The sequence below is a fragment of the Oryctolagus cuniculus genome, chromosome 6 (genome assembly GCF_964237555.1).
Source record: "Oryctolagus cuniculus chromosome 6, mOryCun1.1, whole genome shotgun sequence".
In the NCBI taxonomy this organism is placed as follows: Eukaryota; Metazoa; Chordata; class Mammalia; order Lagomorpha; family Leporidae; genus Oryctolagus; species Oryctolagus cuniculus.
Window position 1 is genome coordinate 142254013 of NC_091437.1, and position 12577 is coordinate 142266589.

Genomic DNA, 12577 nt, shown 5'->3' on the forward strand with positions numbered 1-12577 from the left:
ATAAGGGATCCAAGTAACCTCACTTCTGAATATTCACCCAGAATATTTTAAATCAGGTAAGTTAAGTGATGTCTACATTCTCACGTTCATTGCAGCACTATTCACAATATTCAAGTCAATATAAGGGCCTATCAACAGATGAACAGATAAAGAAAATGTGATAAAAACACACACAATGGAATACTACTAAGTCTTTAAAAAAAAAGGCAAGAAAATTTCATTTGCAACAACACTGATGGAATTGGAAATGGAAACACTAGCTTTACTGAAGTAAGGCAAACACCAAATGAACTCATAGACACAAAGCAGAATGGTAGTTACAGGGGCTGGGGGGCAGGGAAAAGGAGAGATGATAATCAAAATGCACAAAACCTCCTGGATAGCAGGAATGAGATTTCTCTCTCTTTTTTTTATTTGACAGGCAGAGTGGACAGCGAGAAAGAGAGACAAAGGTCTTCCTTTGCGTTGGTTCACCATCCAATGGCTGCCGCGGCCGGCACACCGCGCTGATCCGAAGGCAGGAGCCAGGTGCTTCTCCTGGTCTCCCATGCAGGTGCAGGGCCCAAGTACTTGGGCCATCCTCCACTGCACTCCCAGGCCACAGCAGATTGCTGGCCTGGAAGAGGGGCAACCGGCGCCCCAAATGGGACTAGAATCTGGGATGCCGGTGCCGCAGGCGGAGGATTAGCCTATTCAGCCACGGCGCCAGCCTCTCTCTTTTTAAAAGATCTGCTGCAGAATGGTGAATATAGCCTAATAGTTGAATACTGTTCATTTCAATGCTGCTCAGTTCTTGAATACTCTCATCACAGAAGTCAAATATCTGACGTGACAGATGGCTTAGCTGGCTTGGTATGGTCATTTTACATTGTAATCAAAAATCCTAACATCACTTTGTGTTCTATAAATATGTACAGCTACAATTTGCCAATGTATAATTTAAAAGTAAATTTTAAAAAATAATAAGGTATTTCAGGCAGGCTAATGATGTACCTCAAGTAATTGCATTTAAGGTTAAGAGTGATGCTCTGTTTTCTGGCACTTTATAAAAATTATCAACAATTATGGAGTTAAGTATGTTTTACTTTCTTGGTTCTTAAGATTCAATTTATCCATTAGATTAACATGCTAGCTTCTATTGTCTTTTTGTTCTTGAGCAAGGAATGATTTATTAGCCATGGTACTACATTTATGAGCTTTTCTCATTTCAACTTGAAGAAACTGCAAATATTTATAGAAGATGAGCCACATGTATTTGTTCCTGAAAAATGTCAGAATATAGCACTCAAATCCAATGCTGAACAGAAGCTCTTCCCTAACACTACAGACTGTGGCAATTTAATTTCCATTGACATGTTTTCCTAAACAGTTTTTCCCTACTACAATAAATCCTAAATCAAACACAACTGAAATCTTCCATTAAGTGTATACTCACGTATTACTGCATTAAAGGATCATATAAATCGTAACAAATTTAAGAACTGCAACTTTAAAAAAAATAAACTGAGTTTTGTGAAAACAGTAATTAAGGTTACATTTGAACTGAGTTTTCCTTCCTTTCATTTTGCTCTTTGATACTTTAAAAATGCTTTTAACTCAGCAATAAACAAACCAACAGAGTAGAAAGTCCATGAGGGTGAGTACGGGGGTTTTACATCTCAGTGCATCCTAACATAGTCACACACTAAGATCAGGAATTATCACGAGTAGAGATGCAAAGCAGCAGAACCTTTCCTGAAGGTAATTTAGCAACACAGGCAAAAAGCCTTAAAATATTACATATCCTTTGACATGTAAGTCCACATTTAGAAATTTACTCAAGGAAAATAATGACACAGACAATCAAGTACTTGGATTCTAGAAAGTTCAAGGCCCTGAGTTTTTGGGTTTAAAAAAAAAGATTTTAGAGAGACACAGACAGAAAAGTCTTCCACCCGTTGTTTCACTCCCCAAGTGGCCTCAATGGCTGGAGCTGGGCCAATCTGAAGCCAGGATCCAGGAGCTTTTTCTGGGTCTCCTATGTGGGTGCAGGGGCCCAAGCACTTGGGCCATCTTCCACTGCCCTCCCAGGCCACATGCAGGGAGCTGGATCAGACATGCAGTAGCCAGGACTCAAACTGGCACCAATATGGATACCAGTGTTGCAGGGGATGGCTTTACCTGCTAAGCCACAGTGCCAGCCCCCTCCAATGTACTAGTTTTCTTTTTCTTTTTAAAGTATATATTTATTTGAAAGGCAGAGTTACAGAGAGGCAGAGGCAGAGGCAGAGAGAGAGAGAGAGAGAGAGAGAGCAGCTGAAACAGCCAGAGCTGTGCCAATCCAAAGTCAGGAGTCAGGAGCTTCCTCCAGGTTTCCCACGTGAAGGCAGGGGGAAAGGACTTGGGCCATCTTCTACTACTTTCCCAAGCCATAGTGGAGAGCTGGATTGAGGTGGAGCAGCCGGGACTCGATCTGGCACACATATGGGATGCTGGCACTGCAGGTGACAGCCCCCAACATACTATACTATTCTTTTTCAAATTCCTTACTGCCTGACTCACACCACTGTTAATAGAATTATTTCTCATTATATAGAAAGATCAATGAAATTCTAAATAAATATAAAATATGAATTATTTTATATGAAATATGATACTTTGCTAACTTCTTTTTTTTAATTCCTATGTTCAGTGGCTTTTGAGTATGGAGACTAGTTGGCCACCCCAGTGATTTCAGGGTAAGTACATAAAACCTGGGCTTCCAGTGGTGCTCAGTTAGGAGCAACAAAGCTTAAGAATTGGGGTGGGCACTGTGGCACAGGGGGGTTAAGGCCCTGGTCTGCAGTGACAGCATCCCGTATGGGTGCCAGTTAGAGGCCCAGCTGCTCCACTTCTGATCCAGCTCCCTGATAAGTGCATGGAAACCAGTGGAGGATAGCTTAAGTGCCAAGGGGCTAAGGGGGCTCATGCACCCACATGGAAACGCAGAAGAAGCTCCTGGCTCCAGCCTGGCCCACTCCATTGTTGTGGCCATTTGGGAAGCGAACAAGCAGATGGAAGAACCCCAACCTCCCCCCCCCCCCCGCCCCGGTAACTCTGCCTTTCAAATAAATAAAAGGCTAAAAAAATTTTTTTGAAAGTAGGTGCCAGGGTCTCCAGGGCAGGAGTCCCAATAAGCAGCACTGGATTGAATGATTGAAATGTGGCGCCTGAAACGTAGCAAAGGTGGTGAAGTCTTAGGCCCAAGCCTCTTGAAGCTTCTGGTAAACTCCTGTTTTATCTTTTGCAAACAAGTAAGTATAAGCAAAACAACAATCAGTTATATAAAAAAGACATCTAAAATCAAATGAACAAGAAGTCAAGATTTTGTTTTATTTTATTATTGGTTACAAAGACAGCAATAACATTAAAGGAATTCTCTGTGCTTCAGAAAATACAAATAGACTTCTTCTAAGAGTTGCTGAAGAGTCCATGTTAACTCCTTTTCTGGAAACTTCCTTCTCTTAGTTGTTGTATTCTTGAAGAGCCTGGGCCATGAAGAGTTTGCCCAAGTTCTGGGCAGTAAACTCCTTGATGTTCTGGCAGTAAGTATTAATTTGGCCTGTGCATTTGAGAAAGAAGAGTGAGTCGTAATGTTCCACAAATGGTAAAATCACCTGGAACACTGCTCAAAGAAGAAGATCAGCATAATAAAGAATCAGTACTATTTTGTTTTGTTTTTGAATCAAGAGTTTATTGTAAGAATCAACTGAATTTTTCCATTAGGAATAAAAAAGAACATAAGTTTTTTTCCCCTTAAATGACCTATCTTCCACTCTTGGTTATATTAAGAATGAAGAAAAACTACAACATTTTAAAAGGTTAGCAGTCGTAGGAAAATATTAGCTGTCAATGAAAATGCATTGCTTATGCAGATCAGATCAACACTGTACTAAGACAATGAGAAAAGAGCACTGGCCCTCCTCAGCAGGCAGAAAAGAGTAACTGACAAAACTGAAGCACAGAACTGCAGACCAGCTGGACCCACCTGCCCTAGATGGGAGCAAATTAGTAGGTTTTAGCATGTGTTTTTAAAATGTGTAAGAGTTTTCAGCCAAGACAGCAAGGATAGAGAATTTACTTGAAAGAAGGGCTCCATCACTTCCTTCTACATCTTAAAATTAATGATCTAATCCGATGACCAGCTACGTATCTCTTGAAGGTATAAGCTGGATCTTAAGGAGACAATGTTGCCTTAGTTTCCCAAATTTAATTTACATAGGTACTAGGAAAGTTTAAGGATTTCATACATAGATACTAAAAATATTTCAATAAAACTGAAAAATTGTGAAAGGTCAGCTTTTCTCTGCGTAGGATTTTTATTCTAATAGAGCTTTCCCACAGATAACTAGCTGACTGAATCAAATAGTGTTTGACAATATTTGTGGAAAAATCAGATTAGCCCTAAACAATCCTATGAAGGTTATACACCCAAATCAAGTCTTACACAGGACACAAGACCTCTACCACTTAAAAGGGGTGTTAAAGGTTATACATACATATATATATATATATATATATACACACACACACACACACCTAGAGAAAAGTTCATTCAGAATTATATTATGTCACCATTGAACTCAAAGCAAAGGAGTTATCTTCAAGTCAGAAAAGTCAATTCAAGTATCTGCTTTACAGTACTAGGCGAGAAGACAAAAAGTAAAGGGGGCTTCAGCTAAACGACCTTTTTGCATTATGAGCTTCTAAGTGTTTTTTCTTGGTTCTCACAAAAAATGACTCAAATAAAAGCTTTCCCTTTTAAAGAGCTTATAAAGCCATCTCAAAAATGTACATACAGCTTGAGTGAAGCACGAGGAATAAATATTTCTGAATTCCTAGGTGCTACATTCAAATTCATCCTATAACCTTCTTAAATATACTAGCTTTTACGCTTGGCATATTCTGTTAGTGACTTTCTCCCTGTCTGCTGCTTCCTAAAGAACAAAGAAAAGCAGCTATGTTTTGCACAGGCTTACAAAATACCTGCAATGAGCAGGGAGTCCATCCTGGCAGGTGGCTGGGGTGGTTTGAAGAGCTTGGACAGGTCTTCCTCTGGGAGTGGGGGTTCTCCTCGACTCTGGCGCTGCATATTCTCCTGCTGCCGACGCTGCTGATACTAAATTTCAAAGGGGGAGAAACAAGAAAGACCTCCTTCAAATAAACAGCCAAACCCTACTGCTCTGAATTCCAATCTGTTTTATAAATGGCAACATTTGCTAACTTGCTTTAAAAAACCTAAATGTGCTTTGTTATAACCTCTGGTGTCATTTTGAGATCTAACAGTTTATATAACTAATGATCTAGAAAAAAACCTGGTTATGTAATTAACAGGGGTCTGAGAGACAAAGAACTCTTGATTATTGAGTCAAAGGGAATAACTTTATTATTGAATAATGGGATAAATGCCTCATCTTGACTGTAGTAAGAAAAGAACCACTATACTGAGCGATTCTTCAAACTGCATCCCTACTGACTTAGAACTAACATTATCAATGATGTCATCACTGTTGTGCTCATAATTATTACTACTTCTTAAAATATTTATTTATTTATTTATTTGAAAGAGTTACAGACAGTCTGAGGCAAAGAGAGAGAGAGAGAGGGAGAGAGAGGTCTTCCATCCACTGGTTCACTCCCCAGATGGCCGCAATGGCCAGAACTGCGCCAATCCTAAGCCAGGAGCCAGTAGTTTCCTCCAATTCTCCCACACAGGTGCAGGGAGGGGCCCAAAGACTTGGATCATGTTCTAACTTTCCTAGGCCATAGCAGAGAGCTGGATCAGAAGTGGAGCGGGGCCGGCGCCGCGGCTCACTAGGCTAATCCTCCGCCTAGCGGCGCCGGCACACCGGGTTCTAGTCCCGGTCGGGGCGCCGGATTCTGTCCTGGTTGCCCCTCTTCCAGGCCAGCTCTCTGCTGTGGCCCTGGAGTGCAGTGGAGGATGGCCCAAGTGCTTGGGCCCTGCACCCCATGGGAGACCAGGAAAAGCACCTGGCTCCTGGCTCCTGCCATCGGATCAGCGCGGTGCGCCAGCCGCGGCGGCCATTGGAGGGTGAACCAACGGCAAAGGAAGACCTTTCTTTCTTTCTCTCTCTCTCTCTCTCTCTCTCTCACTGTCCACTCTGCCTGTCAAAAAAAAAGAAGTGGAGCGGCCAGGACTTGAACAGGCGCCTTATATGGGATGCCTGCACTGTAGGTAGCCGCTTTATCCATTACACCACAGTGCCAGCCTCAATTATTACTATTCTTAACACACAATCGCCTCTGCCTTCACTCTACAGCCAACAATGAACAATGCTTCAGATAATGACTCAATACTTCCAAACTCTGAATTCCTATGATTCTCTGAAGAGGTGAGGAGATACTTAAAGGTTTAGATTGACCATAAAACTTACTATGTCAACTAAAATTAAGTGCTAATAGTTGTGGATTTTTCCCAGCAATGGCAGAACTATCTCATAAACAGATTTAAAAGGTCAGGCAATGAGAAGCCAGAGCTGTAGAGTCCTTGAATTCCTATGGAAATTAAGGGACTTGACAGTTTTTCCTAAAGAAGGGGAATAGTTTACTTTGTGAAGATTCCTGTACTTATTACAGGGCATGTGAGTGGAAGTGAGAGAACTCCAAAAAGGGGTATGAATGATGCTAAGTTTGAATAAACATCAAATACAAAATTTTAAGACATCAGAATTCTGAATAGTATCTATGAGACTGTTTTCGCCTCCAAGATGACAAGACACTCAGCTTGATCCCTACCTATGGAAGAACCAAAAGAATAATTAAATCAATTGGGGTTTTTCCTTACCTCCCCAGCTTATCAAAGATTTGTAACCACCATCTTGCCAGTTTAAAGGATATTTTTTAGTGGCCAGCGCTATGGCATAGTGGGCTGAACCTCTGCCTATGACTCTGGCATCTCATATGGGTGCTGGTTGGTGTCCCAACTGTTCCTTTTCCAATCTAGCTCCCTGCTAATGGCCTGGGAAAGCAGTGGAGGATGGCTCAAGTGCTTGGGCCGCTGCACCCAAGTGGGAGATCCGGAAGAAGCTCCTGGATCCTGGCTCTGGATTAGCCCAGCTCCAGCCAGTGCAGCCATTTGGGGAGTGAACCATCAGATGTTAGACCTTTCTGTCTGTCTGTAACTCTACCTCTCAAATAAATAAATCTTAAAAAAAAAATATAGATTTACTTTTTTTTCCCAATTCAAATGCAGTAAAATCAAAGCTTATATATGAACTCAACAATTTAATCCAATACTCCCAGAACCATTTAATTATGATTGGAATTCTATATTTAGTTTACAGTACACTTTACTGAACACAGAGTAGTTACACATATAAACACACTTTCACAGAGAAGCATTTTGGATTAATTTATCTATGAATCAAATACTGAGAACACTTTGAGCCATATAGCTACAAAACAGTATTCCAGGAACTGTGAAAACCATGTGGCCTTCATGCAACACTAATAAGAAAAAGGTTAAATGGCCATGGCAGTATTTATGTGCTATGTTAGAATATTCAGGTAATTCTGAGGTCTGTATTATACTATCTGTTTCACAGCAGTTGGTCTACTATTTCCTATCAAACTTACTTGCTCTTAATCACAATTGCTCAGTTTTTTTAAATGAACTGAAGATTGCTAACTACGTTGCAATGAGCCACTACCAAACCAATTACAGTTAGTAAAGAAATGAGCTGCGACACTCTCAAATCTCTTTGCTTCTGATTTTCTCAATAAATGTATCTCTTATTTGCATAACCTTGGCATTACACCCTGAGCTTAATATACTGATTCTCTTTAAGAACAGGCATTTTTAAATACTAGGTGCAAATAATCTATTAGGAACACATTATGTAAAGAATAATGTTTTGAAATATGATACAGAGTTACTAGGAGACAGTTAATGTTTTACCAAAGGTAATTTAGATCATTCTGAAGCACCCTATTTATAAATACTTGAATTTTCCCATAATACCAACCTGATGTTTCTGCTGCTGCTGTTTACTTGTATTCCTCATGTATGTGTTATATTTAACTATATCTTGGCTCATTTCATCCACTCTGTCCATCAGCAACTGTAGATTTTTTCCCAAGTGATTGCTGAAATATAAAGGAATTACAATGACATTTCCTAGTTTTAAGTTATGGCTTGCTACAACTGTGAAGAATTCTGAAATGTTAATTTGATTTGCCTTTGGTTTGAAGAATGAGAGCACCCAAATGCATGCAGGCCAGGTGGAGGAAAGGATCTCTGATTCAGCTTGTGATTAAACTTTCCATATTGAATTGACAACTATAATCTTGGGGGCATCTGAAATAGCTTAGCTTCTCATTGTGAGAGCACAGGTATATCAGGGTAGGAACTGATACACATACCTAGGGAGAAGTATAAATGAAAACCAGTATCCCTGAATCCTTGTCCTTAACACCTGATCCCTGCAACGCATCCCAGAGCATTTACATCAGAAACCCTAGGCAAGAGCGATATAAACAGTCTTCTCGCACATGGCTGTTCTGCTCAGCAGGTCCTAAACAGGCAACATTTATTCTGCAAAGCCACAAGAGGCTCCTTTCCTCTTGCCTTTTCTAGAATCTGTACTAAAATCTTTCAAAAATTCTCTACAGAAATTTGCGTGTCTTAGCTATTGAAATCTTCTTATAAAGTGATGCTAGTGAGTGTTACAACAACCACCACATTCACTGAATTCCATGCACAACTATCCTACTATGGGAAAGCCTGGGAAGCTATCACACAACTAAGCTCTCAAAATAGCTATCTGACTACAGTAGTTGCCCATTCATTAATTTCAGATATACTTACTAAACTCCTATTATGTGCCAGCCTTGGTATTAAGAAAAAGAGAGACAATAGTGAATGAGGGCTGGCGCCACGGCTCACTTGGCTAATCCTCTGCCTGTGGCGCCGGTACCCTGGATTCTAGTCCCAGTTGGGGCGCTGGATTCTGTCCTGGTTGTTCCTCTTCTAGTCCAGCTCTCTGCTGTGGTCCAGGAGTGCAGTGGAGGATGGACTAGGTCCTTGGGCCCTACACCCGCATGAGAGACCAGGAGGAAGCACCTGGCTCCTGGCTTTGGATCGGCACAGCGCGCCAGCCGTAGCAGCCACTTGGGGGGGGGGGTGAACCAATGGAAGGAAGACCTTTCTCTCTGTCTCTCTCTCACTGTCTAACTCTGCCTGTCCCCCCCCCCCCCCAAAAAAAAATATAGTGAATGAGAGATCTGCTCTCCATCTTCACTGAGCCTTCAATTAATTAGGATTGGAGGAGAAGAGCAGATACTTCCTTTAAAGCAGGGTCACAACATCTCTGGGGAGAGAAGAGGCTGAAGGTGAGAGACTAAAGAATCAACCATGCCAAGGTATTCTGGGTAGAAGAAAGTACAAGTGGTGAAGGCCTCAGAAGTGCAAGAATTAGGTAGATTTGCTAACAGAAGAGGTCCAGCATGGCAAGAGCACAGTAATCAAGTTACAGCAGCCAGGCAAATGTGCATGGGAAGCCCTTTAGCACCACGCAACCTCCCAGCATTATAGTTTTAGCAACTGAGAACTCCCAATTCTGAAGTGAATGGTGCTCTGGAGTTATGCATGTTTTGGTTTCAATTCTAAAATGATCACACTGCTGCTATGCAGACAGATCACAGAGCAGAAACCAGACTTAATGTAGGATTCCACTGATATGAAATGTCCAGAATAGACAAATCTATAGAGACAGATAGCAACTACTGGCTGCCAGGGGATAGGGAAACGGAGTGTGCTTAACAGGGACAAGGTGATGAAAACATTCTGGAAACACTAACAGTTGCACAACACTGTGAATATGCTAAAACCACTAACTTGTACCCTTTAAACTGGTGATATTTAGGGAATTTTATCTCTAGTTAAATAACTGCAGTTCCTTAAAAATTCTACCGTAGCACTCAAACAGAATGGATGGTGGACTCAACTGGGTTTGTAGTGGCAAACAGAGCAAGAAGGGGAAAGAATTGATTTGTGAAGGCAAAACAGGTGATCTTCAGGGGCTAGGAGAGAGAATCCAAAGCCAAAGCACAATTTCTGGCTTGAGCAGCCAACTGGGTGGTTATCACATTTACAGAAAAGGAAATCCCTGAGGAATAAATGGTGTTGGGATAATAGGCATGAATAAAAATTAGTCTAATTAAAATATGGATTCCACCTGTAACCTGAAGAAAATTAGAAATTTTCACCTCTTTCTCAAATGGTGGAAACAGCATGGAACTGATGTGGCTAAGAAGTTTACCCCTTAATCCCAAACTGCCACTACCTCGATTAACTTTGGCCCAGTAATTTTGCTTAATGACTTCACCTGTGTAATAAGTCAAGTACTTCTCTAATGTTATTTCATGTTGATGTTATTTCACTACAGTTTTATGAACCACTTTTAATGGGTAAAGCATTTCTTTTTTCGGGATGACAGATAAGTTAACTAATCAAATGTTCAGATCCACTGATTAGAAAGTCACATTGTTTTCCCAAGTAACTCCTGGTCACTGTAATATATACTGAAAAATGAATTAAGTTATTGTTGCACTAATACTACGTGAGAAGAAAGGAATGCAAATAAAAACACAACACAATGGCAGTATGTGCTACAATTGCTTGTACCTCAGAAGAATACAGGACTTTTTAATAAAATCAGGTGAAACCTTTCCTCATTACCTGATGACTAAATCTTGAGATTTTTGAGGCGAGTCAAAATGGGGGTGATGGGAAGAGAATAACATTGAAGATATTGGGCACAAATAGTATGTTCATGCACACAGGCCATGGCCTGAAAAATCTGATACATTTAAAGAACTGTCAATAACTAAGTATTCCAGGAGCTACACTGGGAAAGCTGGGAAAAGGAGAGTTAATAAACTATAGAGGCAGATACTGACCACAGTGCACAGACTTTGGAAGCCTGGACTCTACCTTGAGATTTTACTCTAAGAACAATGGGGAAACTACCAAAGATTTTAAGCAAAAGAGCAATAAGAACATCCAATTTGCATTTAGCACTACAATTCAGAAAGAAAAACAAAGATTGGATTAAGACAGTGTAGTACGAAGGGAACTTGCCGCTTTAGTCTAGAAGATGGTTTAAAAGAAGTGGAAAGAGTGAAATCTCAGGGAAAAGTTAGGGGAGAAAATGGCACAGGAAAATCCAGAAAAATCGGAGGTACACAGTGGGCCTACGTGGAAAGCAAGGAAACCCACAACTCAGGAACCCAGTAGCTAAGAACCTCCGCACCAGCACTGGAGAGTGAGGTGAGACCAAACTGCAGCAATCCAAGCCACAGGTGAAAGAGCTGCAGGAAGAGCCTAGAGGGAATCCAGCTTGGAGCCCTATGGGAGATAGGGTACCTGCCAAGCTAGAGGAGAAAAAAACAAAGGGTTGTCGCTCCCCCTCTTCGTGGAGGAACGACACAGGACCCTGCGCTGTTCTTTCGTCTGCTCGGCCCTCCCCGGGTTTGCTGCTGGTTCTTCCCGGGTTGGCTACTATCCCTTCCACCTCCGTGGAAGGGCAGTTCCCCCTGGCCACATTCCCCACTTCCGCAGGGGAGCGGCACACTGGCTCTTCTCGGGGGCTGCACAGGTGTTCCCCTTAGATGTTCCCCATAGATGTTCCTGGTGCATGCCGTCTCTCACCTCCTTTATAGTCCTCCTCCGCCAATCCCAACTCGGCTGCCCACACGCCGAGTACACTGCTCTCCTCCAATCAGGAGCAAGTCCTACAGTTTATTAGTTGAACTGGAGGCAGCTGTGCGGAAGCTGTTTACTTCTCTCCCAGCGCCATATTGTGGGAGAGCAGATGCATAGAATAAGTCCTAATTCCAGTAACTCAGTCCAGTCCGGATTGCTCCCCACAAAGGGTGTGTGTGTGTGTGGCATGTTTTCTCTCTCTCTGCGATCACCCTGCAACAGCGTCCTTTAACAAGCTGATAGTGAACAGGCATCATTTTGGACATATATAAAAACTGCGCCAGCTCATGTCCGCACCCAGCAACTAGCCAAGAAGAGACTCCTGAGACTGGTGCAGAGAACAGACAGGGGGCTGGGTGTTCATGGAGGCTTGTGTGCCAGAACTATGAAAACACTGGGGCTGCGTGGGTAAACTCAGGGTGTCTCTGGGACTTTGAGTAGTCACTTTGTGAGGCTCAACATGATCAGGGCTCCCTGGTTATCTGGCAAAGGACATTGCTAGGGAATCGAAGCTTACACTGAGGACTACACAGATTCTCAGTGTGGCCCTTGTGCAAGAGCAGACCAATACTATACCCATGGGCTAAAGCCCATGCACTGGTCTCCTTTGAGGAACGGAGCTCAGCTGAGTGTATACCAGCAGACAAAAACAAACTTCCCCTCTGATTAAAACAAAAAAAAGGGTGCGGGGTGGATTTACAATGCCAAATGCGGGTGTGGCAACTCAGACATACCCTTACCCTGGAGTGCTGAACAGAACTCCTTGGCCAAACCCAACACACAACTGTAGGTATTTCCTGAAAGTGCAGACACTCCACTAATCCATTTCAACAT

The 12577-nt window shown here is 42.0% G+C and overlaps 1 protein-coding gene across 2 annotated transcripts in view; it reads right to left on the bottom strand.

The window, feature by feature from the left end:
- Nucleotides 1–3326: 3326 nt before the first annotated feature.
- Nucleotides 3327–12577, bottom strand: part of EIF3H (eukaryotic translation initiation factor 3 subunit H) — a 121096-nt gene continuing 111845 nt past the window's right edge. For both annotated transcript variants that reach the window (XM_002710740.5, XM_051843998.2), the window contains exons 6-8: nt 8004–8124; nt 5005–5137; nt 3327–3580 (exon numbers count right to left, since the gene is read on the bottom strand). In XM_002710740.5, coding sequence (XP_002710786.1) covers nt 3483–3580; nt 5005–5137; nt 8004–8124 — 352 coding nt within the window. In that variant the 3' untranslated portion in view covers nt 3327–3482. The remainder of the gene's footprint in view (nt 3581–5004; nt 5138–8003; nt 8125–12577) is intronic.